This window comes from Sprattus sprattus (genome assembly GCF_963457725.1).
Source record: "Sprattus sprattus genome assembly, chromosome: 20".
Taxonomy (NCBI): Eukaryota; Metazoa; Chordata; class Actinopteri; order Clupeiformes; family Clupeidae; genus Sprattus; species Sprattus sprattus.
In genome coordinates, this window is record NC_137918.1 from 6,424,447 (window position 1) to 6,451,946 (window position 27,500).

Here is a 27,500-nt window from a genome sequence, read left to right on the forward strand (position 1 = left end):
ACATCTGTTTTACTCAGGGAGGGAGTTGAAGATGCTGTGTATGTGTGTGTGTGTGTGAGTGAGTGTGTTTCTGTGTGTATGGGTACATGAGTTGAAGATTGTTTGTGTGTGTGTGTGTGTGTGTGTGTGTGTGTTTGAGTGTGCCTGCGTGTGTGTATGGTTTTTCTGTGTGTGTGTGTCATCAGTCTTTCACATAGTGTATCCCTAGATACCGTATGTGGCCTTCGTAATGTGTTTGCCTGATTACGTCTGTGTGTGTGTGTGTGTGTGTGTGTGTGTCTGTGTCTGTGTCTGTGTCTGTGTCTGTGTCTGTGTCTCTGTGTCTGTATGTGTTTTATGCTTCTAGAAGCATCTCTATCCTGAATGTATCTCTACCTGCCCGTGTGTGTGTGTGTGTGTGTGTGTGTGAGAGTGTCACCTCTGACTTTAGTAACCGGTACCTCACACACTTAGGGTGTAAGAAGGAGAAAAGGGGATATGACCTCATAAATGCGGGACCACTTTTTCTAGTAAAAACAAGCGAAGGAAAATCAATGCACATTTAGTTATATCAGGAGTAGACTTGATGATAATGTTTCAGCACTTTTTCTCTGCTTCATAGGGGCACCTGGTGTGTGTGAGGTGTGTGTGTGTTTATGTCTAAGTACATGCATGCATACGTGTGAGTGTGTGTGTGTGTGTGTGTGTGTGTGTGTGTGTGTGTGTGTGTGTGTGTGGTCCCCCCTCACATCCCAGTGTCCTCTTACGGCAGGGTCACTTAGTTACCAGAGAGCGAGAGGAAGGGGTAGAGAGAAAGCGAGAAGGAGAGAAAACTAATAAAAAGAGAAGGAGAGAGAAATTAAAGATGTGTGTGTGTGTGGATGTCAAAGAAGTTTAAGATGTCACCGATTCCTCTCCTCTGTTCATCCAGCCCTCCACTCGCTTCTGGGTCCAGCAGATGGAGTGGCTGTAGAGGTTTGTGTGTGTGTGTGTGTGTGTGTGTGTGTGTGTGTGTGTGTGTGTGTGTGTGTGTGTGTGTGACTGCGTGTAAGTGTGTGCTTAGGAGCAGGTAGGGTCCACATGATGGAATCAGGTACCCTGTCACAGTCTCCCAGAACTGTGTGTTTGTGTGTTTGCGTGTTTGTGTGTGTGTGCGCATTTCAAGCATGTCTACAACCTCCCTAGAGGTGTGTCGATGTTTGCCTGATATTTTGTAGTACTCGTCTGGTAGGTCGATGTGAAAGGTCAAAGGTTAAATGTGAATGTTTCTACTGCTTTTCTTTTGACTGGCACAAACAAACAAATAAACTAACGAACGAACAAACAAACAAACAAACAATGAATGTGGGTGCAAACTTATAATAAGGCATTTGTATTGAATTTTACCTTTTTGCTTTTAAAACTGATGATTCTGATCCTCTTTCCTTTCCTCTTGTCTTTATTTTCTTGTACTGCGATGAACTGAATCAGGAGTCCTTTCATAGCGTTGACTGTTGGATGATATCTTGTTTATGTCTTTACTGCTTAATCCTATTCAGGCAGGGAAACTCTTCTTGATATTGAGTTCCCTCACATCCTCTGTTGGTGGGCCTATTATTATTGTTATTGTTGTTGTTATTATTATTATTATTATTAGAGAGAAGACGAAGCACCCCCCCTCAGTCTGATGCGTATGGGGATGTGAGAGACTGGGGAGGTGAATGGAGGTGGGGGGGGGGGCAGATGCCCCAGCACCCACCCCCCCCCCCCCCCCCTCCCCCCACACACACACACACACACACACACACATACACGCACACACTGACTCTGGTGTCTCATCCAATTGTAACACAAGCTGTAGTCCACGAGGCAGGACACCCCATGTTTCCCAGGGCCAGGACAAGGACGTGAGAAGGACACTAACAGACTCTGACGACCTTGGGGTGTTTAAGAATGAGGTGTGCAGGGGGCGGACCACAACTGCTCCCTGCTGATGGGGCAGATGATGCCCTACCTGCCCCTCACAGCGCTGGCTCTATACAAACTGCAAGCTCAAAGAATCAAAGCAGGTGTCAGCGTGTGTAAGCACTCCCTCACACAAACAACAACCTCCGCAGCAGTCAGTGTGTGTTTCCCTGGACACAGTGTGTGTTTCCCTGGAGACAGTGTGTGTTTCCCTGGAGACAGTGTGTGTTTCCCTGGAGGTGTTATGAGATACAGGGTCAGGAAAGAAGGGGGACTGAGAAACACTGACATATCTGAAAGTAAGGGAAAATAAAGTTTTTTAAATCGTGTTGAGGAATGTTGAGACTGAAAGTCAAATGCCATGTTGTGTGTCATGGAAACAATCATGACCCCCCCCCCACCCCTCCAGCGAATTAACCAATCAGTGCAGGGCACAGGCAGATGACACTGCTTGACCAGAGACGTCATAGAGACCTGGGGTCAGCCGAGACGGAGCCGGGGGCAGAAAGCAACTCAGGACCGCCACCTGGTGACTGTCCAGAAAAATGTGTATTTTTACAATCAACAGTCATAGCCCGGAAGAGTGTTATGGTGTGTGTGGTGATTGTAGGTTACGAGGTCAAAGGTCGGCCTGCACGAACGACCACGGACTTCAGATACTTCTGCTTTTTCTGTTTCCTCCTGTTAAAAAAAAAAATGTTTTCAGCCTTTGTGGGGTGTGTTCAGATGATGACGTAATTCAATTAGTGTACGTGTAGGACAGGAAGCCATGGCCATTCCGCAGGAAGTAGGAAAAAAGCACTAGAAGCTTCTGGAATGTGTAGGGTGACGTTGGGGCGTTGTAGTCATAAAGAGATTAAAGTCTTCCATAGTAAGGGAGATGAAGACTGAATGTGTTTGGCTTGAGCCTTAGGGGCAGCGGTGTGTGTGTGTGTGTGTGTGTGTGGGTCAGACTGGTCTGAATAGGAGAATGGACGCCTCAGGAAAGTTCCGAGTTGACGCCTTGTTTGGGTTCCTGTTCAGGGTAAAAGCGGGGCGCTAACATGGGATAAGACTGTTAGACAGTTCTTCAGATGAAAGTGTGTGTGTGTGTGTGTGTGTGTGTATTGGGGGGTGGAGAGATCTACAGCAATGGTGACCAGAGAGGATATGGGTCAGTAGCATTTGGGTCGGAGAGAGGAGGGGAGTGTTAATAAGGAGAAAGAGTGTTTGAGGCTTTGACAGGAGGAGAGAGTGTGTGAGGCTTTGACAGGAGGAGAGAGTGTGTGAGGCTTTGACAGGAGGAGAGAAGAGTGTGTGAGGCTTTGGCAGGAGGAGAGAGTGTGTGAGGCTTTGACAGGAATCTTTGTTCTGAGAAGATCTGTTTATTTTCCTGTTTTTGTTTGCATTTTTTTGTTTTGTTTTCTTTACATATGCGTGCATCCTCTGTAGTCTGTGTAAAATATATAACTTGCACTAGCTTTTTGTAAAAAAAAAAAAAAAAAGAAGCGGAAGGTAGTCTGTGTAAAATATATAACTTGCACTAGCTTTTTGTAAAAAAAAAAAAAAAAAGAAGCGGAAGAAAGAAAAGAAAACTAATACAACAGAATTATGGAGGAAGTCAAATTTATTTTCTAACAGTGGTGTGTCTATTTGTAGGACGCACTCACACCAGTTGTCTTGGATCTCATGAGTTTAGGATCCTTTTTTTGGGCGTTTTATTTAATTAGATTTTATTTTGACGGTGCTTGCCTGTTTTTCTAGGTAGAATTTATTTTATTTCATTTCTATGGATAACAAAACACATGCACACACACAAAACAATATTTGATTCAGGTTGTGAACAAATTTGTAAAAAAAAAAAAAAAAAAAAAGGAAAGAAAAGAAACTGTCTGTATACCAGTACAAGTCTATTGTTTCAGTATACATGTACTAATAAAACACGATTCCAGTGCCAACTGCAGGACTCGGCGTCTGGCTGCAGGTTGTGGGTATGGGACTGTTTGATTGTGTGCGTGTGTGTGTGTGTGTGTGTGTGTGTGTGTGTGTGTGTGTGTGTGTGTGTGTGTGTGTGTGTGTGTGTGTGTGTGTGTGTGTGTGTGTGTGTGTTGGTGTGTTCGTTCGTGTGTGTGTGTGTGTGTGTGTGTGAGACAGTGGGCCTCATTTATAAAACGTACTTACGCACAGAATTGATCTTAGACTGTGCGTGCGATCAAATCCACGTCTAAGTACAGATTTATAAAAACCGTCTTAGACGTAGAAAAGGACGTATCTCTACGTCTGGTTTTAGTTCGTGTAAGTACATTTCCTTGTGGCAATACTGGAGTACTGCAGGAATTTAGAACTCAAAGCGCCGACACGCAGTTTCATTATCATCATCGTGCACCACCGTCACCATTAGGGCTAATGTTTCGCTCAATAAAATCAATTCAACTATTAGAACAATTCACACATGAATGAGATTCACGTCTAATAGGTATTCCGTTTTTATTTCACAAGTGTAAAACATTTCGCTCAATCTATAGCCTATAGAAAGTCTAATAGTGGCTTAGTTTTCATTAGGAGATATAGCTGCATTGGCGTTGTTAGAGGATATTGCCAACTGCGCAATAAGGAGAGAAAGGGTTTTTCGTGATCGCGCACACTTTTTGACACAGGATGATGTATGGCTGATAAGCAGGTAGGCCTACAGCTTGTCGAGAGCGTTGTGCCCAAATAGCCTCTACAGAGGCGCACCAGATGCAACCAGGCCATACACGTTCAGGTTTTGTCTGTTCTTGGATTCCTGGCTACAGGAACGTTCCGATGAGAAATTGGAATTCATTTAGCAGAATTTTGCCCGATGTTCTTCGCAGTATTATCACTTTATATGCCCGTAATGTATTAGATTTCCATACAGTACCCAGGAAAAGCTAAATGTGTAGGATTTCCTGCGTAAAACAGGGTTCCCAATGTATTTTCATCCAGATTGCGCACACTCAAACAGCCTAGGAAGACCACTTTAATACAGCACATGCCCGTGCGCGGTTGGTAGTGGAGCACAGCAAAGGCATGCCTAAGGGAAGGTGGCGATGGCCAGCGAGACTCCGATGCTGGAGCAGCAGTGCGACAGTTGCGGCCGCTGGTGCTTCGGAGACGTGCCTTCTACATGTCAAATACTTTGCTTTTGCCATTACTCCACCAGACAGGCTTTTCTAACGATGTTTTGGCCCGCATCTGCTGTTCCATCAGCAGAACGTCGATGTCAGCCTCACTTTAATTCTTCTGTTTACATGTTTCTTTCTTGCTTGCCACTGTCACAGAGAGTTTGTGCATTGAGGATGCGCTCTGTTTGTGCATTGATAATATGCTGATTAGATTAAATAGGGGCGTTTTGAGGGCGGAGATTCAGTTGCGCACAATTTCACGACAATTTGTGATTTATAACCGAAGGATTGGCGTACACGTTTTTTTTGTGTGTACGTCTGTTTACTGTGGATCTCACTTACGCTCATTTCAGGAAATGTCTTAGACAAAATGTAGGATGGTTTCTACGCAACGTTTTATAAATGAGGCCCAGTGACATATTGGCTGCCTTCTTCCTTGCTCTCAGACGACACACACACACACCCTCTCCCATGTATTTCACATACACTCCTGTCAGACTCTATGTAACACATTCAGATACACTTTCTCTCTCTCTCTCTGGGCCTCATTTATAAAACGTTCTTACGCACAGAACTGATCTTAGACTGTGCGTGCGATCAAATCCACGTCTAAGTACAGATTTATAAAAACCGTCTTAGACGTAGAAAAGGACGTATCTCTACGTCTGGTTTCAGTTCGTGTAAGTACATTTCCTTGCGGCAAGAGTACTGCAGGAATTCAGGACTCTCCAAACGCCGACAGTCGACACGCAGTTTCATTTGGGCTAATGGTAAAAGGCCAAATTAATGTTTCGCTCAATAAAATCAAATAAACTATTAGAATAATTTACACATGAATGAGATTCACATCTTATAGGTATTCCGTTTTAATTTCACAAGTGTAAAACATTTCGCTCAAACTTATAGCCTATAAGAAGACTAATAGTGGCTTAGTTTTCAGTAGGAGATATGGCTGCATTGGCGTTGTTAGAGCATATTGCCAACTGCGCAATAAGGAGAGAGAGGGTTTTTTTGTGTGATCGCGCAGACTCTTTGACACAGGAAGATGTATGTCTGATAAGCAGGTAGCCTACCGCTTGCCTTGGTGCTGCTATAATGTGAAAGAGGATTTCCTGCGTAAAACAGGGTTCCCAATGTATTCTCATCCAGATTTCGCACACTCAGAAAGCCTAGAAAGCCCACTTCTATACAGCACAGGTCGGTAGTGGAGCCCACCAAAGCCTTGGTGCTGCTGCCGCAGATGCGGCTTCTGCTGCTCGTGCCGCAGGTGCTGGGAGACGTGTCTACTTACATGTCAAATACTTTGCTTTTGCCATTACGCCACCAGACAGGCTTTCTAACGATGTTTTTTATGTGTACGTCTGTTTTCTGTGGATCTCACTTACGCTCATTTCAGGAAATGTCTGTCTCTCTGCCACACACACACACACGCACACGCACACACGCACAAACACTGTCTCTCAAGACTCATCTCCGACACCTTGTTTAGTTTATTTTTCATGCCATAGAATCATCATTAATTATCACCAGTGATATTTCCTCCTCGGGGAGCATTGGTAGGGGATACTCAGTAATACAGTACAGTAATCAGTACAGCAGTATTCAGTACAGTAATCAGTACAGCAGTATTCAGTACAGTAATCAGTACAGCAGTATTCAGTACAGTAATCAGTACAGCAGTATTCAGTACAGTAATCAGTACAGCAGTATTCAGTACAGTAATCAGTACAGCAGTATTCAGTACAGTAATCAGTACAGCAGTATTCAGTACAGTAATCAGTACAGCAGTATTCAGTACAGTACATCAGGAGACTCAAACTCGAGGAAACAAACTCAGGAACAGATCCAGACCAGACCTAATGGATCCAGTGGATCAATAAAGATCTAGAGTAGGGCCAGTGGGTCCATTACTGATCTCTGGATCCAGTAGATCAGATCAATCTGATTTAGGGGCTAGTTCTCCAGGGTCGTCCTCGCTCTGGGACACAGTCCTCTGCCTGAACTTTTTTTTACAGCTAGGCAGCATTGCTCAGACACCCAACACACAGTCCAACATGCGTGACGTAACACACACCCTATAGACAGGACATAACACACACAACCTACTCCCAGGGTGTCTTTCACAGATCAGGATGACTCTGTTTTTCAAAACAACCCCACTGAGCAGGACAGCCAATGACTCTTCTCACTCCAGATATGGTGACAGGCAGGGTCGTAAAATAAAACAGTCATTATCATTTAGAGATGGTAGAAGTACTGCTAACGCTAGGAATCTGAGGATTGGGCCCTACAGGAAGTGAAGACTGAAGATCAGAGAGCAGCGGCATGCTGAGGCCAGGAGCTGGGACTGTAATGGGGTGTGCTACCAGGGGCGGTGCAAGTTCACACCTCTCATGAACTAGTTCAAAGTTTAGTTCACACAAGTAAACATGAATAGTTCACGTTCAAAGTTCACCATTTAAATTCTGAACTAGTTCATAGTTCAGTTCATTTCATAGTTTTAAGGTGGAAAGTAAGAATGAAAGACTTAACTTTTAAAACTTTATCCATCACTTGGCTTAAACAGCACTTCATATGTATCAATTGCTAAAATATATATATTTTTTAATTATTGCTAATGCATAATTAGCACAGAAAGGTGAGATTGTACTGTTCTTTTGAACTCGTTCTTGCACATTAATGGTGGATACCTACCCCCCAAGTCAACCCTTCACCCCCACCCCCACATCCCCAACTATCCTCCCAACAACAAGTCATAATCCCTGTCTACCCAGAATGCACTGGTTGAATCATTCTTCTCAGAACTCATGTGTCCTCGTTTCCCAGCACACTCTGTCAGTGGAGGCAGGATTGCATTGGACAGAAAAAACACTAAAGCCATACTAGCATATCTAGACACCAGCTGACCCTGTAATGGGCCTGGGCCAGAAGTGGGGCGGACACAGGGAGCTGTCCGCCAACCCGAAGCTGCCCTAAAGGGGACCCCAGGATAGCATCCAGTATGGTATGAGTGTAAAGGATCTCATTCATGATAATAGACTGGGTTAGCCATGCTAGCGCATGGTCTCACAGTACAGCTTATAGCCAGCATCTGTTGAAGCACAGCAGCAAGAAATGTATCAATCCTGAGAAGTTGGAAAAGTATTTATGGCTTTTGTCTTCTATAACACAGACACACACACACAACAATCAGTGTCTATGATCAAGAAAAATGTTATTGCACATGTCTGTCTTTGTGTATTTGTGTAGTGTGAATGTGTGTGTGTGTGTGTGTGTGTACCTTTGTGTGTGTGTGTGTGGGTTTGTATGTGTTTGAGAGAATTAGGAAGAATGTAAACATGTTGAATTTCAAATTACTGTGAAGCAGGCAAATAGAGGTCAAGGCAATGTGTGTGTGATGGAAGTGTGTGTGTGTGTGTGTGATAGAAGTATGTGTGTGTGTGATGGAAGTATGTGTGTACATGTTTTGTGTGTGTGTGTGATGGAGGTATGTGTGTGTGCATGTCTTGTGTGTGTGTGTGTGTGTATGTGTGTGTGACTAAGTGAATAGCTGACTGGTCTGCTGTGTGACTCTGATAAATGTGGTTCTGCGGCTGAGCTCCTTGAGTTTAGCTGCCCCCACATATGTGCACGTGGAGCGCAGGCCGCCCAGAACGTCCCGGACCGTGTTCTCCACGTCCCCCTTATACGGAACCTGCACCGTGCGGCCCTCCGACGCCCTGGAACACGGAACAAGGGAAATATAGTCAAGGCAACAAGCAGACAACATGCAGCTCAGAATCACTTAGTTAATGGTTTAGTCTAAAAACAAAGAATACCTAAAAATATATACGTAAATAAATACTGCAACAGTATGTCTTGATTTATGAACATGTTATTTAACATTTTACTGATATGTAAAACTCAAAAGAGCAAATTTCAAAAATGTGTCAAATGTTATTCTAAACCAACAGTATGTCTCAATTTATGAACATGTTATTTAATATTTTACTGATATGTAAAACTAAAAAGAGTAAATTTCATAAATTAGTCAAATGTTATTCTAAATCAATGGCTGCTAATGCAAATCCTTGAGGGGGTTTAGACTGGCTAAAGCTGGTGTCAGTCACCTGTACTCGGCCACGCCCCCAACGTATTTTTTCATGGCGACGTCCGAGCTCATGCCGTAGAACAGTTTGAACTTCTTCCCGTCCTTCTCAATGACCTCACCGGCACACTGGTCATGGCCCGCCAACATGCCTCCCATCATGACGAAATCAGCTCCCGCTCCTACACACACACACACACACACACACACACACACACACACACACACACACACACACACACACACGCACACGCACACGCACACACGCACACGCACACACACACACGCACTCACACACGCACACACGCACTCACACGCACACGCACTCACACGCACACACTCACACTCACACACACAAATATACACACACACATTCACATTCATTCAAGGACAACAGGATAAACAAAACATAATTCATAAACAAGTTCTCATGACTGTTTGTCCTATATGTAGGGATTGTTGGGATTTACTAAGGACTCACCAAAAGCTTTAGCCACATCACCTGGGCAACTACAGCCTCCATCCTGTAGGGGAGAGGGAGAGAGAGAGAGAGAGAGAGAGAGAGAGAGAGAGAGAGAGAGGGGGGGGGGGGGGGGGAAGGAGAGGGAGACAGGGGTAGAGAGGGGGGGAGAGAGAGGGAGAGGGGGAGGGAGACAGGGGTAGAGGGGGGAGAGAGAGAAAGAGAGAGAGAGGAAGGAAGAGAGAGGGAGAGGGAGAAAGAGAGAGAGAGGGGGAGGGAGACCGGGGTAGAGAGGGGGGAGAGAGAGAGAAAGAGAGAGATGGGGGTAGAGAGTGGGAGAGAGAGGAAGGGAGAGAGAGAGAGGGAGAGGGGGGAGAGGGGGAGGGAGATGGAGACAGGGGTAGAGAGGGGGAAGAGAGAGAAAGAGAGAGATGGGGTAGAGAAGGGGAGAGAGAGGAAGGGAGAGAGGGAGAGAGAGAGAAGGAGATAATTTACCATCACCTGAAATATAAATCTCCTAGACTCATTAAAATGCAGACAGAAGGCCGATACAATAAGCATCACATCTCTGTCAGTGTGATAAGCTAAAAACATCCCATCCTCCTAGTTTATCTGCATGAGCTGAACTCAGGAAGATGACCTCATGTGACCAAATTATATGTATTCGCCTAATTGTATCATTTATAACATTCACAGACAAGCCTACAATGCTTAGCTCTCAGAATAACTCTTTGTGTGTCTGCGTTAGTGTGTGTATGTGTGTGCGAGTGTGTGTTGTGTGTTGTGTGTATGTACTCACTGAGATGATGTGTCCCTTCAGGCCATGAGCGGAGTCGGCACACTCAATGACGGCGCTTAACTGTGGGTACCCCACGCCAGTCTTGATCCGGGTTGTACATACTGACCCTGCAGGTCAAACACCAGAGGTCAGAGATTATGGAACCATCTCATATGTGAGTTTATGTCACATCAAAGATGGATTCATGAGTCGAATTTAGCATACAGGTAGAGACCTTTTGTAGAAAATATGCAAAGATGAGTACTTAAGTAAGTAACAGTATGGTGACAGAAAAATGTAGTGCAAAATGACAAATGTAGAGGAATTTCAATTGCGGAAAAACTCAAATGTGGTAACCCCGGACCCTAAATGCGGTAACTCCGGACCCTGAATGTGGTAACTCCGGACCCTGAATGTGGTAACTCCGACCCTAAATGTGGTAACCCCGGACCCTGAATGTGGTAACTCCGGACCCTAAATGTGGTAACTCCGTACCCTAAATGTGGTAACTCCGTACCCTAAATGTGGTAACTCCGTACCCTGAATGTGGTAACCCCGGACCCTGAATGTGGTAACTCCGGACCCTGAATGAATGAACTGCTAAGATTGTAAGTGGCTCTGATCAACAGCTGTTAAAACTAGGAAGGCTGTCCCACAGTGGGTTCATGAAAAGCAGGCATAGAGGGACGCACACACACAGACACACACACACACACACACACACACTTGTACACACACCGATATACACAGCAACTCACACTCACACAGACACACACACACACACACACACACACACACACACACACACACACACACACACACACACACACACACACAACACACACTCACCTGGCCCGATGCCCACTTTGATGATGTCAGCACCGATCAGAATCAGCTCCTCCACCATCTCCCCCGTCACCACGTTGCCAGCCTGCTCCGCCCACCGCCAGCCAAGGGGATCATGGGATTTGTAGGAAAAAAATAACAATGCACTTAATAAATGTTGTGAAAGTGTGGCATTTAATTCTACTTACTGGTATCATTTCATGAAGTGTTCAGGAATGAAGCATTTTTACTGCAGTCATAGACTTTCTTACAGTAAGTAGAAACACTCACAACTTTCAGAAAAGCTCATCACATGGAAAAAAAATTACTTTAAATGAGTGCACCTTGTTTGCAAAAAGGTGTATTGTATTGTATCAAGAATAAGGGCAAAAAATCCATGTGTGTTCAGAGAAAGCCAAATATATATATATCAGTGGCAGCTGGTGGTTTTAAAAGTGTGGGAGGAAGGACTGTGCGCCTGGTTGCCATTGGCCTGCTTATCCGTTGGTGAGTATGTGAGATACAAGTTGTTTCAGGGTGTTTTTGTGGACTACAGTACTACAAAATAGCAGGCAGGGATACAATTGATACAAAGCCACCGTGTGGCACCATTGTACTTAAAAAGCTGGTGGGCAGCATGTCTTTGGACTAGACAAGGCCAGAAGGAAAGGATGCAAAGCCAATTAGTCACATCAGGCCTACTCTTGATTTAAAAAACTACATTCTAAATTTTGGGCCTACCATTACTAAAGCTATTGGTTATTATTTGACTAATTTTATTTTCAGCTGCAATTGTTTTGACACAAGACCAAAAGTGATGCCATTTAAAATGCTCTGAATCATTCACTAACATCCTTTCCACAATATTAAACAACAAGTTGCAAAGGCAACAAGTAAGACAACATTATTTCAGAACTATTAACATGGGCTGTTAGCCTAACATCGTTTGTGGCAAATGTGGATGTTAATGGATGTTTCAGAATGTTGGTCAATGTGTAGGCTAATTACAATAGATACGAAACACATCGCGTTCTGAAACATTCATTAACAATTTCCATTCAGAATGTCAGCTGAACGTGAACAGTCAGACTAACAATAGCGTATGAACGATTTAAAAACAAAACAGTACAGCCGATTGTTTTTGTATGGTACCAGTGAGCTAAAAGTATTTCGCATACCAGTTAGCATTAACGGCAGCGGTTTTATTGGGTTTAGGGATTTTTGGAACAGGTTTCCCTGTTGTTATGATACTTACCTTATCTCTGTAGCTCAATGAATGAAACGGTTTGTTCAATAAAACATGAACAATATCTTCGTTCTCCTTTGCACATCCTCTTTATTTGCACTCTTTAAGGGTGACGAGTTATCGATATCCTTCTGCAGAATGGTTGAAGACGGAAACTTCTTTCGGTATTAATGTATAATCCCCTCCCTCCAACGCCAAATCCGTTGTTTATTGGTTAAGCGATGTTGGCGCAGACAGACGCTAGGGAGGTCTTTCCTCCCCTGGGCAATGTAAGTGAATGAGCCCCAAGAACCGCCAGTATCAGAGACAGATTACATTGATCTCAATGTAATGGGAGCCAAAGGAAGGACGTCCTCCGTGCAGTAATTTCTTGTTACGATAGAGGATGCTAATGTTATTTTAACTCAGGGAAACAAATTATAATATGCATAGTAGGCTATTAAATACTGATATCAAACTGCATTTTTAAAGGAGTTTAGTCAGTTCAATTGCAAAAAAAGATTTCTCAAAAAGTTTGGGGAGGTTCTTCCTCCGTTTCCTCAATGGAAGAACCTCCACTGATATATATATTTTATATTCCCTGTTCAGCAGAGTGCAATCACCATGATGGTGGCTTCTGAACCTCTCTGACGGTCCTACTACAGAACTATATTCTTCTCTGGCAAGTATAAAGTGTGTAAGGGACACACACAGACCCATACACAAACACACACACACACACACACAGACAAACACACACACACACACACACACACACACACACACACACACACACACACACAGACAAACACACACACACACCACACACACACACACACACACACACACACACACACCTTACAAAAACTGCTTTGTGGAGTCTAGCCTCAACTCTGTTTCAAGCGACCCAGTTAAGCCCCCCCTCCTCACCATGATGGTATGGGTGGGGAACCTCTCTCTGACGGTCTTGACAAACTCCACAAAGTGCTCGGAGTAGCCGTTGGCCACGTCCAGGCAGATGTAGCGGATCTGGGGGACGCCCTCCAGGATGCCGCTCAGCCGCTCCAGGTCCGCCTTACCACTGCCTGAGCTGGCGGCCACATGCTGAAGCAGGGGAGAGAGAGAGGAGAGGGGAGGAGAGGAGGGGAAAGGAGGGGTGAGGACAGGAGGGGGGAAGAGGGGAGAGAGAGGAATAGGGTCATTAACTGCCACCAAATGCCCACAGACACTGGACTCTATAGGCTATAGGATAGATTAGGCCTCTTTAGGTTATGGGATAGATTAGGACAAAGGAGTGTGTTTGGGGAATGTACAGTATGTTTGGAGGCTGGTGTGTGTTTGGGGGACGGTCTGTTTGGGGGCTGGTGTGTGTTTGGGGGAGTGTGTGTGTGTTTGGGGGAGTGTGTGTTTGGGGGCTGGTGTCTGTTTGGCGGAGTGAGTGTTTTGGGCAGGTGTGTGTTTGGGGGAGTGTGTGTGTGTTTGGGGGAGTGTGTGTGTGTTTGGGGGCTGGTGTGTGTTTGGGGGAGTGTGTGTGTGTTTGGAGAGTGTGTGTGTACCTCTAAGCACTCTGGGTAATCTGCAGCAAACTTCTGCCACTCCTCCAGGGAGTAGTGCTTCGACATGGCAGTGAAGAGTGTGTGCTGAAAGAGAGAGGGATAGAGAGAGATAGAGAAGGAGGGAGGGAGAGAGGGAGGTAGAGGAGAGGGAGAGGAGAGAGGGAGAGAGAGAGGGAGAGGAGAGACATGAGGGGGGAGAAGGATGAAGGGATAGATAGGTAGAGGAAGGGGGAGAGGGTGAGCAGAAGTGAGAGAGTAAAAAAGGGAGAGAGGCAAGAACAGTTGAAGGTATTTTTTAACATCACACTGATTTTTTTGCTTCCTGCATTAGGTCCAGCTGAAGTCCTTGGTGAACCTTATTAGATCCGTTTACTAAAGCCCTTGGTGAACTTAATACGATCCGTTAACTAAAGCCATTGGTGAACCTAATTAGATCTGTTAACTATAGGCCTTGGTGAACTTAATTAGATCCGTTAACTATAGGCCTTGGTGAACTTAATTAGATCTGTTAACTTAAGCCCTTGGCGAACTTAATTAGATCTGTTAACTATAGGCCTTGGTGAACTTAATTAGATCTGTTAACTAAAGCCCTTGGTGAACTCAATATGACTCGCTAACTAAGGTCCTTGGTGAACTTTATTAGATTCGCTAACTAAAGCCATTGGTGAACTTTATTAGATTGGTTACCTAAAATCCTTGGTGAACTTAATTAGATTTGCTAACTTAAGCCCTTGGTGAACTTTATTAGATTTGCTTACTTAAGCTCTAGGTGAACCTTATTAGATTCGCTAACTAAAGCCATTGGTGAGCTTAATTCGATTTGTTAACTAATGTAATAATCTAATCTCTGTAAAAGATTACCATTGTCCTCTCTTTTTTCCACATGTAACAAGCAGGTTGAGCTCCAGCGGGAGGACTAGTTGGCCCCTTGGCCCCTGTCTGTTGCTATGGTTACTACAGGTAAACTCACTTTGCTCAGGACCCGGGCCATCTCGAAGGTGCCTGTGGTGTCCATGTTGGCGGCGATGATGGGGATACCATTGTATGTCTGTTTGGAGTTACGGAATGTAAAGGTCCTCTGCAGGTCCACCTGGAGGAGGAGGAGGATGGGGAGTCAGGATGGAGCAGGTACATGGCAACAACAGCTCAACAGCATCACAGATAGCACCATAGCAACAACAGCATCACAGATAGCCCATAGCAACTGCTTTCACCAACAAAAATACTTACTGAAAGATCATTCAGATAATAGTCAATAATCATAGTTCGAATGTGTGTGCATTTGTATGTGTAAGGGTGTGTGTGTGAGTGTGTGTGTGTGTGTGTGTACATGTGTGTGCATGTGTGCATGTGGGTGTATGTGTGTGTGTGTGTGTGTGTGTGTAAGCAAGAGAGAGATGGCAGTACTCTTCCATATCTCTAAGTCCGGGGGCATATGCACACGTGTGTGTGTGTGTGTGTGTGTGTGTGTGTGTGTGTGTGTGTGTGTGTGTGTGTGTGTGTGTGTGTGTGTGTGTGTGTGTGTGTGTGTGTGTGTGTGTGTGTGTGTGTGTGTGTGACTGAGTGAAGTCCCTGAATGCCCCTCTTTCCAGGAACACACACAGTTTCTTTGAAAACAGGCAGCTCCTTTCATCAAATTTTAATCCTGTGATAATGATGAGGGTACTGGGACAGAAAAGGAGAGAGTGGATGGAAAGAAAACGAGTCTACGCGTGGATGTGTTTCAACAACGGTAGAAAACTGTGTTTGCTCCGTCTTTTACTGGACTCATAATTATATGACAGTGGTATTAGTTACAGTTGAGACACCCGAAATAACTTGCATGCGCAGCAATCCTGAGACGTGATTTTTAGTTTGCACATGAATACTAACGTCTTCTTTGATCCCAGGAAATTTGAGCACATAACCCATCTCCCTTACGGAGATATTGGCGAAAGTTAACCTACTTCATTGCAAACGTCTAGTTTTTCAAACGTGTCTAGTTTTTGTGCAGTAGTGAATAGAGTCTCAGTCTACTACACCATACATAGCATATCATGTTTGTAGAAAATGATTAAGGTGCAACAAATGCCAATAAGCATATTTCAATTAAATGATTCACATTGCAAGCAAAATGGTGCGGCTGGAGCACAGGGAGGGACAACGGTGACGCAGTTTGGATGTAGCGACAAACATTTATGTGCTGTAACAAACAGTGTTAACCAGTATGTGAGTAACGTGGCTTTTATTAAAACATAGCGTGTGTAATGTGTAGCTATTTCATTCCGTTTATTAACCTTTCCGGCTGTCTGTATTACTAGCCAGCAGCAGACGTAACGGAAAGGGAGCATTTTACTCCCCGGCAATCTCTCTACAAACTTCCATACAGACGCGGGATCAGCAGAGGAAAATCTACTTTCCTTTTGGGAGAAACCAGGCCAGTCGTTCCCACGACTACAGCACCTTGCAAAACGAATTATATGCGTTCCAGCAACAGGTGCTGCGAGTGAGCGCTCCTTCAGTGCAGCAGGGCGCGTTATAGAAGCCAGGCGAGAGCGCCTGAATCCTGACACTGTAGATGCTATTTTATTCCTGCATAGTGCTAAGACAAATTCTAAATAGAATGAAGGTTAGGCATATCAGCAGAGGTATATTTTGGTTACATTAGGATGGCTACGTTTATAGCTTGCGTTTTGGGCGCACCACAATGCCAAGAAGTTTGTCGCGACTGTAATGGCATATTTCATTGTGGGGGTGATTGATAGTTTAAGGCTTACGAGACACGGTGTTTAATGATGTTTTACTGAGTCCTCTCTGTCTCTATCACACACACACACACACACACACTAACGGAAGCAAAAAAGGTTTAAATTAAGTGACATCCCTCAAATGTCGCGTCTCCCGCAAACCTGCAAGCTATGAGTCAGCTGTCAGTATTGGAAGAAGCCTTAACGTCGAAGATGAAACTTCCTGGGTTATTTTGTTTCGTTAGGCTATTAGTTATATTTTAAAACAGCCAGTCATTGTAGCCTACCACTCATGGAATAAGGAATTTCAAAGAGATGATGGAGTGAACTTTCTAGCCTCCTGTCACCGTCTCCCCCCAGTCACGCACGGCCTCCCCCATGACACATCGGCCTGATTTGACACGCCCTTTTGTAAGACGAATTAACGTGGTAAACCACCTCTCTCGAAAGGCTCAGACGATCGGCGGAAAAACTAACGGTTTACATCTAGACCCCTTATACATGAGGCAATTGTAACACGCTCGCGAGTTTCTATCGTGGTAGGCGCAATGTAACCGCTTTACATTGACGCATGTATAAGGGGCTATTGATGCCATTTCAAATGCATCATGCTCTGAATCATTCACTTACATCCTTTTTCTCAAGTATTATTGGCTAGAAAAACGGCGTTCCTGAATTGTACCGTGGTCATCAACATAGCGCAAGATGACAGACAGCTGAGAATGACAGCTAATGTCTGTGGTGTCGTCAATTTGCCAGGAAAAGAAGTGTGCCCTGTTAAGTTCCTTTTCTAGCTCTGTTTCAATCGAATGGTGAATGGCTGCAATTAGATCGTTCTGGATTGTTTTTGACATGCCTGTGAGAAGACGGTTGAGCTTTCCAGATGTTCTGCCAGAACACGGTCATACTTCGCTATCACCTCCGCAAGTTCCCTGTAATTGCCCTTGTTGTCAGAATTTTCCCCTTCGTCATGCCCCCTGAAAGACAACTCTAGCATGCCTTGGTAAGCCGTTGCATCTAACAGACGTTTTACCACCTCCCTATTGCCACGCACTTTAGCGTTGTGCTGTTGAATTTGCAGCCGCACACCCTCACCCACTAACCGCTCTATAGGCATGGTGCCGCCTAGCAATGAAAGGCGGATAGCAGCACCAACGTGGTCTTGACATTTGTCGTGGCGCTTGGTTGCCCTGTCAATATTTTTTATATCAGTAAATCCATGAAAAGACCACGTTGGAGAGTTGACATTCATTAGTAAACAGGGCCAGCAATATTATGGAGGACCAAACCTGCCATATTTACAAATGAATGAATAAATAAATAAATGTCCACATCCATGCATTTAGACAGAAATAAATGGATAAATGTATTAATTAATGCACAATTGTCAATCAATAGTTACTTGTAATTTACATTTACGTACGTATTTATTTATTCATTCGTATATTTATTCATACATTCATTAATTAATTCATTCATTCATTAATTCATTCATTTATTTATTCATTAATTTATTTATTCATTCATTTATTTATTCATTCATTCATTCATTCATTCATTTATTTATTCATTCATTCGTTGTTCCCAATTATGATAATGAGAGGTGGTCAGTAGGCGTGGAAACTGACGTGGAAACTGACGTTCAGACCTTTTGCAATCAATCCAGAGCCTTGATGATACTGATTTAATGGCTTTGTATCAAATCTCCATGTTATTGCTCTCAGGTTGTGCTTATGCATACCATGGGATACTCAGGAGTAGGCTTCCCATTCACAAAATTCTACAAAGATTTAAATATAAAAAGTTATTAATGGCCTTTTGGGACGTTTTGTTCCACATTGATGTAGTGTGTTGAGCTCCTGGCAAATGGGGGGCGTTTGCTATCGCTAGTAGCTAGGAGGATAGCTCAGACTGCAATTTTTCAAACAGTAACATTAGCATTTTGACGGTAACATTAACATTTTGATTTTAACATTAACACATTTGTTGGAGAGACTAGTTATGTACTTCTGATGGTAATAATACTAGTTGCCATGAACCACAACTGTTAGGGGATGTTCTCTCAACAAGATAGTTAGTCATCATAACTAGCGATAGATAGCTAGCTAACTGCAAGCAGCTTCATTTATTTTGGAGCAGACATATGTGTATTTTGCGATATATTGAGTTGGGAGTGGTGTCTCCCACACTGTTTAATCCACAACTGGCAACTTTCCTCCTATGTTTTGGGCTTTGGAAATGTGAACAAAAACGACGTGTCCCTCTAATCTCTCAGGGTACCTTGTGTAAGATCTACAAGTCCCGTAGGCACTCTGGGGACGGCCCAGTGTTCCGAAAGGCCAATATTCCGAAATGTCAATATTGTGGGGGAAAAAAGTCCCCCTGGCATACTTTAGAACTAGTTTAAGTGGCACAAAACACACACAGGTTTTAATTTGCGCAGCAGAGACGCCCATCGGGCTATCACGCAGATCACTTTTCCTAGGCAATATTTGTAGCCTGACGATGTCATACTCATAATTCTAGTCAGACCAAACATTTTGTTGGCGGAGTTCAGGCTGGTATCCAGGCTACAATATTTGTTAACTTAGCCTACTATGGTTTTGAATATGGAGTACCTTTCCTGTGAAGGAAATCACCGTTATTGTAAACAATGCACCTAGTGGGGCCGGCAAAGTGCTCAGTATCGTGCCAAATGCTCAAAATGATCGTATTTGGAGGATCATTATTGTGCACCTGGCAACACTGAGAGGGCTGTCGATGACCTATGACAGTTCTCTCTAGTCAGAGCTCGCGCAAGAGGGTGGAACATAAGGGAGATACCCTTTCCAAAACTTGTAAGGGCTTAAAAACGAGTTTGTGAAAGACCCAGAAACACAAATATCCGATGACGCAAAATCCCGGACAATTTTGGAATCCCAAAAATGTTTAGGTCTCGGAATGTCCGGGTAAAAGAGGACGTTTGGTCACCCTAAAGCACAACCTGAGAACAATAACATGGCGATCTGATACAAAGCCATAGCATTAAATCAGTATCATCAAGGCTCTGGATTGATTGCAAAAGGTCTGAACGTCAGTTTCCACGTCAGTTTCCACGCCTACTGGCCTCCTCTCATTATCATATTGGGAACAACGAATGAATGAATGAATAAATAAATGAATGAATGAATGAATGAATGAATGAATGAATGAATGAATGAATGAATGAATAAATGATAGAATGAATAAATATATGAATGAATAAATAAATACATACGTAAATGTAAATTATAAGTAACTATTGATTGACAATTGTGCATTAATTAATACATTTATCCATTTATTTCTGTCTAAATGCATGGATGTGGACATTTATTTATTTATTCATTCATTTGTAAATATGGCAGGTTTGGTCCTCCATACAATATAACCGATTGTTGGTAATGCTACCAGTCACCCATGAGTAGCCTACCTAGCAAACCATGTAGCACTCACGACACTGACTCTGCCGTTGCTTTTGGTGATTTCAATCTTTGGAATTGGTCTACCTGTTGCTTTAATGGCCAACTTGTCATTGTAACTCACCCCATGGAATGGTTTCTGTAATAAAACATGAACAATGTCCTCGGTTTCCATAGTTTACTTTATTTGCTAATTTGCTAATGTGTTCTCATTATTAAAATGATCAGATATTCTTGCTTAACTGTGTCTCTTAGACTCAGTGTTGCCAACTTTTCTGTGAGGAAAGTAGCTGTAAGCTCTACGAAAAGTCGCCAGAAGTCGCTAGATGATGTAATCAGCTAATTTGCATAATATGTAAATAAGCTGCGGATGCGCACAAAATGCAATTCTGACGGGGTAACACTAATATTTTTCCCGCAAATACAAAGTTCTAATATTTTGCTGTTATTTAGTCAGACTGCGCTGTGTGAGTGGAGAGGAGACCATGACAGCCCTTGCTGTTCTCAGCTCTCGTGAGATCAGTTGTAACATGAACTGCAGAACAGGATATGTGAGATGCTTTTTCAGTGCTTTGTCAACAATAATCCACCAAATGACAAAAAAAAAAAGTCGCTAGATTTATCGCTAGTTGCTTTTTGCTAAAAAAGTCGCCAAGGGGGTCTGAAAAGTCGCCAGATAAAGAGACAAAGTCGCTAAGTTGGCAACACTGCTTAGACTGAGCAGATTATCTTTCGTAGCCTAGATTTGAGGGGATAACCCCACCCACCATATCCAGGGCCTCTGCTTATTGGTTCATAGCGCAGACGTGACTCCAGCCTATTCGTTAATAGATTTTAGCGCTATCCAGACCCCTAAACTAGTCACACCCTCTCAGAGGAGGATCGTCCTCCTCTCTGCCATTGAAGTCAACGCATTCCACGAGCCGCCAGCGCAGGCAGAGAAATGAATGGGAGTCAATGGAGGGTAGAGGGAGGAAGGTCCTCCGGCAGTCATTTTCGATAGCGATAGGGGGTGCTAATGTCATCTTTACCCAGGGAAACTAACATTACATATACAAAGGTATTAAAGTAGTCCTATTTAAGGGTTTTAATTAATCACAGTAGTCTGGGCAAAGTACACTTTTTATTCTCAAAATGTTAAGGAGGATCTTCCTCCCTCTCCTCAATGGAGAAGCCTCCACTGGTGTGTGTGTGTGTGTGTGTGTGAGTGAGTGTATGTATGTGTTTGAGTGGAGTGATCAGCAAACATGTGGTTGGTAGTGCCCTGGGCCTGTGTGTGTGTGTTTGTGTCTCTTTGTGTGTGTAGGGGGGCATTTACAAATGGTTCAATTAAGCAATAAGCCCCAAGAGGCCGTGCTTTGCGCTGATTTTAGAACAGGTGGGAGTTGTTAGGCACGACGCGAAGCGGAGTGCCGTTAAACCCCCTTGCCTGTTCTAAAATCAGCGCAAAGCACGGACTCGCGGGGCTTATTGCTTTTCTAAACCTGTTACTACACATATTTGATATGGTTTCATAAATAAAGACAATTCAATTTAAGAAACAATAGTTTAATGATAAACCGTCATTCTTCCGCCACTAAAAATTATAGTTCCTAAATAAATCGTTGCCACGCAACCCTTGAAGCAACGCAACAGCCAGATGGAACACTGGGTATGAAATGCGCTATATGAATGCCTTGCCATTCGCTGCGCAGTAATATGGAATGTAATCAGGTCAAATTGTAAGGTAATGCTGGATTTTACAACGGCTTTTAGCCAATCACAATCAAGGATTTGAACAATCAGGTTTAGAATTAAGCAATAAGCCCCAAGAGGCCGTGCTTTGCGCTGATTTTAGAACAGGTGGGAGTTGTTAGGCACGACGCGAAGCGGAGTGCCGTTAAACCCCCTTACCTGTTCTAAAATCAGCGCAAAGCACGGACTCGCGGGGCTTATTGCTTTTCTAAACCTGTTACTACACATATTTGATATGGTTTCATAAATAAAGACAATTCAATTTAAGAAACAATAGTTTAATGATAAACCGTCATTCTTCCGCCACTAAAAATTATAGTTCCTAAATAAATTGTTGCCACGCAACCCTTGAAGCAACGCAACAGCCAGATGGAACACTGGGTATGAAATGCGCTATATGAATGCCTTGCCATTCGCTGCGCAGTAATATGGAATGTAATCAGGTCAAATTGTAAGGTAATGCTGGATTTTACAACGGATTTTAGCCAATCACAATCAAGGATTTGAACAATCAGGTTTAGAAGGCATTTTAAACAAGTTCAGGGCATTTTATGCCTGTGTTGTGGTGAAAGATGTCGCTCCTTTTGTACCGGCACACAGTGACACTGACTTGTTAGCGGACTTCGCCGAGACACATCTCAGATTACACTTAAACATGTCTCAGATTAAGACATGTCTCAGATTAGACTAAAACACATCTCGGATTAGAGTCAGACACTAAATTGCTCTTGCACATGTTTACACTGTGCTCCGTTTCCCATTGTCCTTGGCGTTGCCCTTGTCGCTGAAGATGTGTGCTAGCGTGTTATTAATAGCAGGTGTTAATGGAACAGACGCTATGCAGGCCAGGCCAAACACATTCCTGGAAACTGGGGCTGGGAATGCAAGCGTGTCGGCCCCACATTACAGCCGGGCCTGGGCCGGGGCTGGGCCACAGACATGGGATGAACTGGGCTGGCAATGCTGTGATGTCGCCATTCACTTACGCCATGTTCCCTACTGCTGTGGAGTATGCGGAAAGAAACCTATGGGGAAAAAAAACATTCCTGACGGAAAATATTCTAGCTATTGGTTCGGAATTCTGTAGCCGTAGCAGTCAGTTGGCCTTCCGTTAAATGTAGTCTTCAGCGTAGTCGGGATAAAGACATTATTTAGCTTGAGAATACGTATGAACCATGCTAATTAATAACGTAAGCCTACATATTTGTTTGCTAACTAGGCTATAAAAGTAAACTGGCTTAACTTACTTACTTACTTACTTGCTTAATAAGATAGAATAAAATAAAATAGGGCCTCGGCTGTTTGTTTTTGCAAATTTGGTGGCAAATTTAGTTTTATACTGTAAACATGTTCTTGATACCATGCAAGCTTTTTTTTAGGGTTTTACCAATAATGTTGAGTGGAATGCTGCTGTGAATGGCATAGCCTACCCTGCATGACACCCAGTGTTTGCATATTTAACATGCTTCATCTACTCCAGACGCACTGGCCTACCAGGCTACTAGTTCTGAATGTTTCTTCCTGATAATGATATATCAGTCATGTTGGTGTTGCTGTTGGTCTATCTGAATGTGGCATGCTGCAGCTACTGCCAACACGCCTCCAAGAGGTCAACTGCTGCAGCTACCATAGATATTATATAAAAAGGAAATAAAGTTATGTCAGAGATGTAGTTTTGACACTGCATACTTATGAATAACTATGTTATTTTCCAAAAAATATCCAAAACGCATCGAGAATTATAACCACGTTAATAACGTTTGTAAAAAAACAAACCATTTGTAAATCCGTCAAGATTTCAGCGAGATAAGAGTAGGCCTATTAGCATTTTTGCAGATCATTGACCAGTCAGAAAGCTTCCCTATGGCAAGATGGCCGCCTGTGAGGACACTCTAGACTCCGCCGTAAGACATCTAGCCTTCATACATGATGGCAGCTACTGCCAACACGCCTCCAAGAGGTCAACTGCTGTCAGTTTAAGTTCTGGGGACACACTTTTGGAGGGAAGGGATGTGTGCCCCTGTCCTCTCTCAACTCACACACACTCATCAGTGCACCCTCATCCTCTCTCAATCTCACACACACATCACATCTCCATGTCCTGTCTAAACTCTCACACAGACATCAGGGCACATATCAGCGTCACACCCCCTGTCCTGTCTAAACTCTCACACACACATCAGCGCACCCGCGTCCTCTCTCAATCTCACACACATCAGCACACCCCCATCCTTTTCCAACTCTCACACGCATCACACAGTATTATTAAAGACATGTGTCATCTCTGTGCCTTCTGTAAATCAGGTTATCTTTAACTCGCCCAGCTATTCACAGAAACAGTTGTTGTGGCCAGGGGTGCCAGAACTCTTCCATGCTACTGTGATTAACGCGTTTTTCATACGCAGGCTCTGTGGATGAATGAACAGACTGGTCCAGTCTTGCAGCTGTCACTAGCAGGCTTTCACTGTGGAAGGGGCATCATTTGGAAACTCGCAGATTGAGGAAGGTTTTAGCTTAGCTTAGCTTTGTTTACCCAGCAGCATGGTTGCACAGCACAGCTTTACACGGCTCTGCTTCTGCTTGAGCGGCTATTAAATCACTTACTCAAACACACGCACGCACGCACGCACGCACGCACGCACGCACGCACGCACGCACGCACGCACGCACGCACGCACGCACGCACGCACGCGCACACACACACACACACACACACACACACACACACACACACACACACACACACACACACACACACACACACACACACACACACACACACACACACACACACACACACACACACACACACACCAGCGTGCACACACCCTCCCCTCTGTCTCTCCTCTTTCAGTGATGTCATGCTGCAGTGCCCATGAGCAAACTCCCCCAAATGCTTAAAACAGACCGTTAGCCACCCTAGCTATGCAAGCCTCACAGACATGCACGACACTGCATACTGCACCTACTGAGAGTCTGCTATGGACTTCATCCATACTGTATACAACTAGATACACTACATACACACTTTACCTAGATAAATAGTGGATAATGTATTGTCCATTATCCGAAGGGGCGAACAGCACCCTGACGCGCAGCGGAGGGCTGTTGTTTTGTCCTGAAGGGATTTATTTTTGGATAATTACCAAATTGAATTATTCGATTGTGTTTTAAAGTTTAAAGTGTTTTAAGTACAGTTTGTACAGTCTGAATATACTGGATTTATAATTTTTTCCTGTGAGTGCTAGTTGAGTGCTAACTTGTAGCCTAACTGAAGCTAGCTAGACCTGCTGGAGATAAGCCATTGGGCCTCATTTATAAAACGTTGCATAGAAACCATCCTACATTTTGTCTTTTCCTGACATTTCCTGAAATGAGTGTAAGTGAGATCCACAGAAAACAGACGTACACACAAAAAACACGTGTACGCCAATCCTTCGGTTATAAATCACAAATGGTCGTGAAATTGTGCGCAACTGAATCTCCGCCCTCAAAACGCCCCTATTTAATCTAGTCAGCATATTATCAATGCACAAACAGAGCGCATCCTCAATGCACAAACTCTCTGTGACAGTGGCAAGCAAGAAAGAAACATGTAAACAGAAGAATTAAAGTGAGGCTGACATCGACGTTCTGCTGATGGAACAGCAGATGCGGGCCAAAACATCGTTAGAAAGCCTGTCTGGTGGCGTAATGGCAAAAACAAAGTATTTGTAGTAGACACGTTTCCGAAGCACCAGCACCTGCGGCAGCAGCACCAAGGCTTTGCGCTCCACTACCGACCTGTGCTGTATGGAAGTGGGCTTCCTAGGCTTTCTGAGTGTGCGAAATCTGGATGAGGATACATTGGGAAACCCTGTTTTACGCAGGAAATCCTCTTTCACATTTTGCTGGGCACTGTATGGAAATCTAATAAATTGCGGGCATATGGGATAGTATACTGCGAAGAACATCGGGCAAAATTCAGCTTAATGATGACGGGGATTGCTCGACTGGTCTCCAATTTCTCATCGGAACGTTCCTGTAGCCAGGACTCCAAGAACGGACAATACCTGATACCAATACCCATCCATACAGCACATTAAGTTTGACATATCCTATACGTAGTGAGCGCACACACACACACTCAAATCCACGTCTAAATACAGATTTATAAAAACCGTCTTAGACGTAGAAAAGGACGTATCTCTACGTCTGGTTTTAGTTTGTGTAAGTACATTTCCTTGTGGCAATACTGGAGTACTGCAGGAATTTAGAACTCAAAGCGCCGACACACAGTTTCATCATCATCGTCAGCACCACCGTCACCATTAGGGCTAATGTTTCGCTCAATAAAATCAATTAAACTATTAGAACAATTCACACATGAATGAGATTCACGTCTAATAGGTATTTCGTTTTAATTTCACAAGTGTCAAACATTTCGCTCAATCTATAGCCTATATAGAAAGTCTAATAGTGGCTTAGTTTTCATTAGGAGATATGGCTGCATTGGCGTTGTTAGAGGATATTGCCAACTGTGCAATAAGGAGAGAAAGGGTTTTTTCGTGATTGCGCAGACTTTTTGACACAAGATGATGTATGGCTGATAAGCAGGTACCGCTTGCCGAGAGCGTTGTGCCCAAATGGCCTCTCGTCTACAGAGGCGCACCAGGTGCAACCAGGCCATACACGTTCAGGTTTTGGCTGTTGGATTCCTGGCTACAGGAACGTTCCGAGTAGAAATTGGAGACCAGTCGAGCAATCCCCGTCATCATCAAGCAGAATTTTGCCCGATGTTCTTTGCAGTATTATCCCTCTATATGCCCGCATCCCCGTCATCATTAAGCAGAATTTTGCCCCGATGTTCTTTGCAGTATTATCCCTCTATATGCCCGCATCAATTAGAATTCAATACAGTGCCCAGGAACAGCAAATTGTGAAAGAGGATTTCCTACGTAAAACAGGGTTCCCAATGTATTCTCATCCAGATTGTGCACACTCAAACAGCCTAGGAAGCCCACTTCAATACAGCATATGCCCGTGCGCAGTCGGTAGTGGAGCGCACCAAAGCCATGGTGCTGCTGCCGTATGCGGCTTCTGGTGCTTCGGAGACGTGTCTACTACATTTCACATATTTTGCTTTTGCCATTACGCTTTCTAATGATGTTTTGGCCCGCATCTGCTCTTCCATCAGCAGAACGTCGATGTCAGCCTCACTTTAATTCTTCTGATTACATGTTTCTTTCTTGATTGCCACTGTCACAGAGAGTTTGTGCATTGAGGATGCGCTCTGTTTGTGCATTGATTATGCTGATTAGATTAAATAGGGGCGTTTTGAGGGCGGAGATTCAGTTGCGCACAAAGATTGGCGTACACGTGTTTTTTTGTGTGTACGTCCGTTTCTGTGGATCTCACTTACGCTCATTTCAGGAAATGTCTTAGACAAAATGTAGGATGGTTTCTACGCAACTTTTTATAAATGAGGCCCACTGACACACACACACACTCCAGGGCACTTCAGGCGTGGATGTTGCTGTTCATTCACATTTTCCCTGCTGGTTCAGGGAATCAAACCGGCGACATGCTTCTCTAGCCTTATGGCCTAACTTATGAGAAGTGAGCACACACACTCACACACA

General features: G+C 43.9%; 1 protein-coding gene across 1 annotated transcript in view; it reads right to left on the bottom strand.

The window, feature by feature from the left end:
- Positions 1–6,520: 6,520 nt before the first annotated feature.
- Positions 6,521–27,500, bottom strand: part of gmpr (guanosine monophosphate reductase) — a 24,849-nt gene continuing 3,869 nt past the window's right edge. Inside the window, exons 2-9 of the mRNA XM_080858799.1 lie at positions 14,950–15,069; positions 13,980–14,063; positions 13,354–13,527; positions 11,223–11,304; positions 10,395–10,501; positions 9,617–9,659; positions 9,158–9,317; positions 6,521–8,767 (exon numbers count right to left, since the gene is read on the bottom strand). Coding sequence (XP_080714925.1) covers positions 8,587–8,767; positions 9,158–9,317; positions 9,617–9,659; positions 10,395–10,501; positions 11,223–11,304; positions 13,354–13,527; positions 13,980–14,063; positions 14,950–15,069 — 951 coding nt within the window. The 3' untranslated portion in view covers positions 6,521–8,586. The remainder of the gene's footprint in view (positions 8,768–9,157; positions 9,318–9,616; positions 9,660–10,394; positions 10,502–11,222; positions 11,305–13,353; positions 13,528–13,979; positions 14,064–14,949; positions 15,070–27,500) is intronic.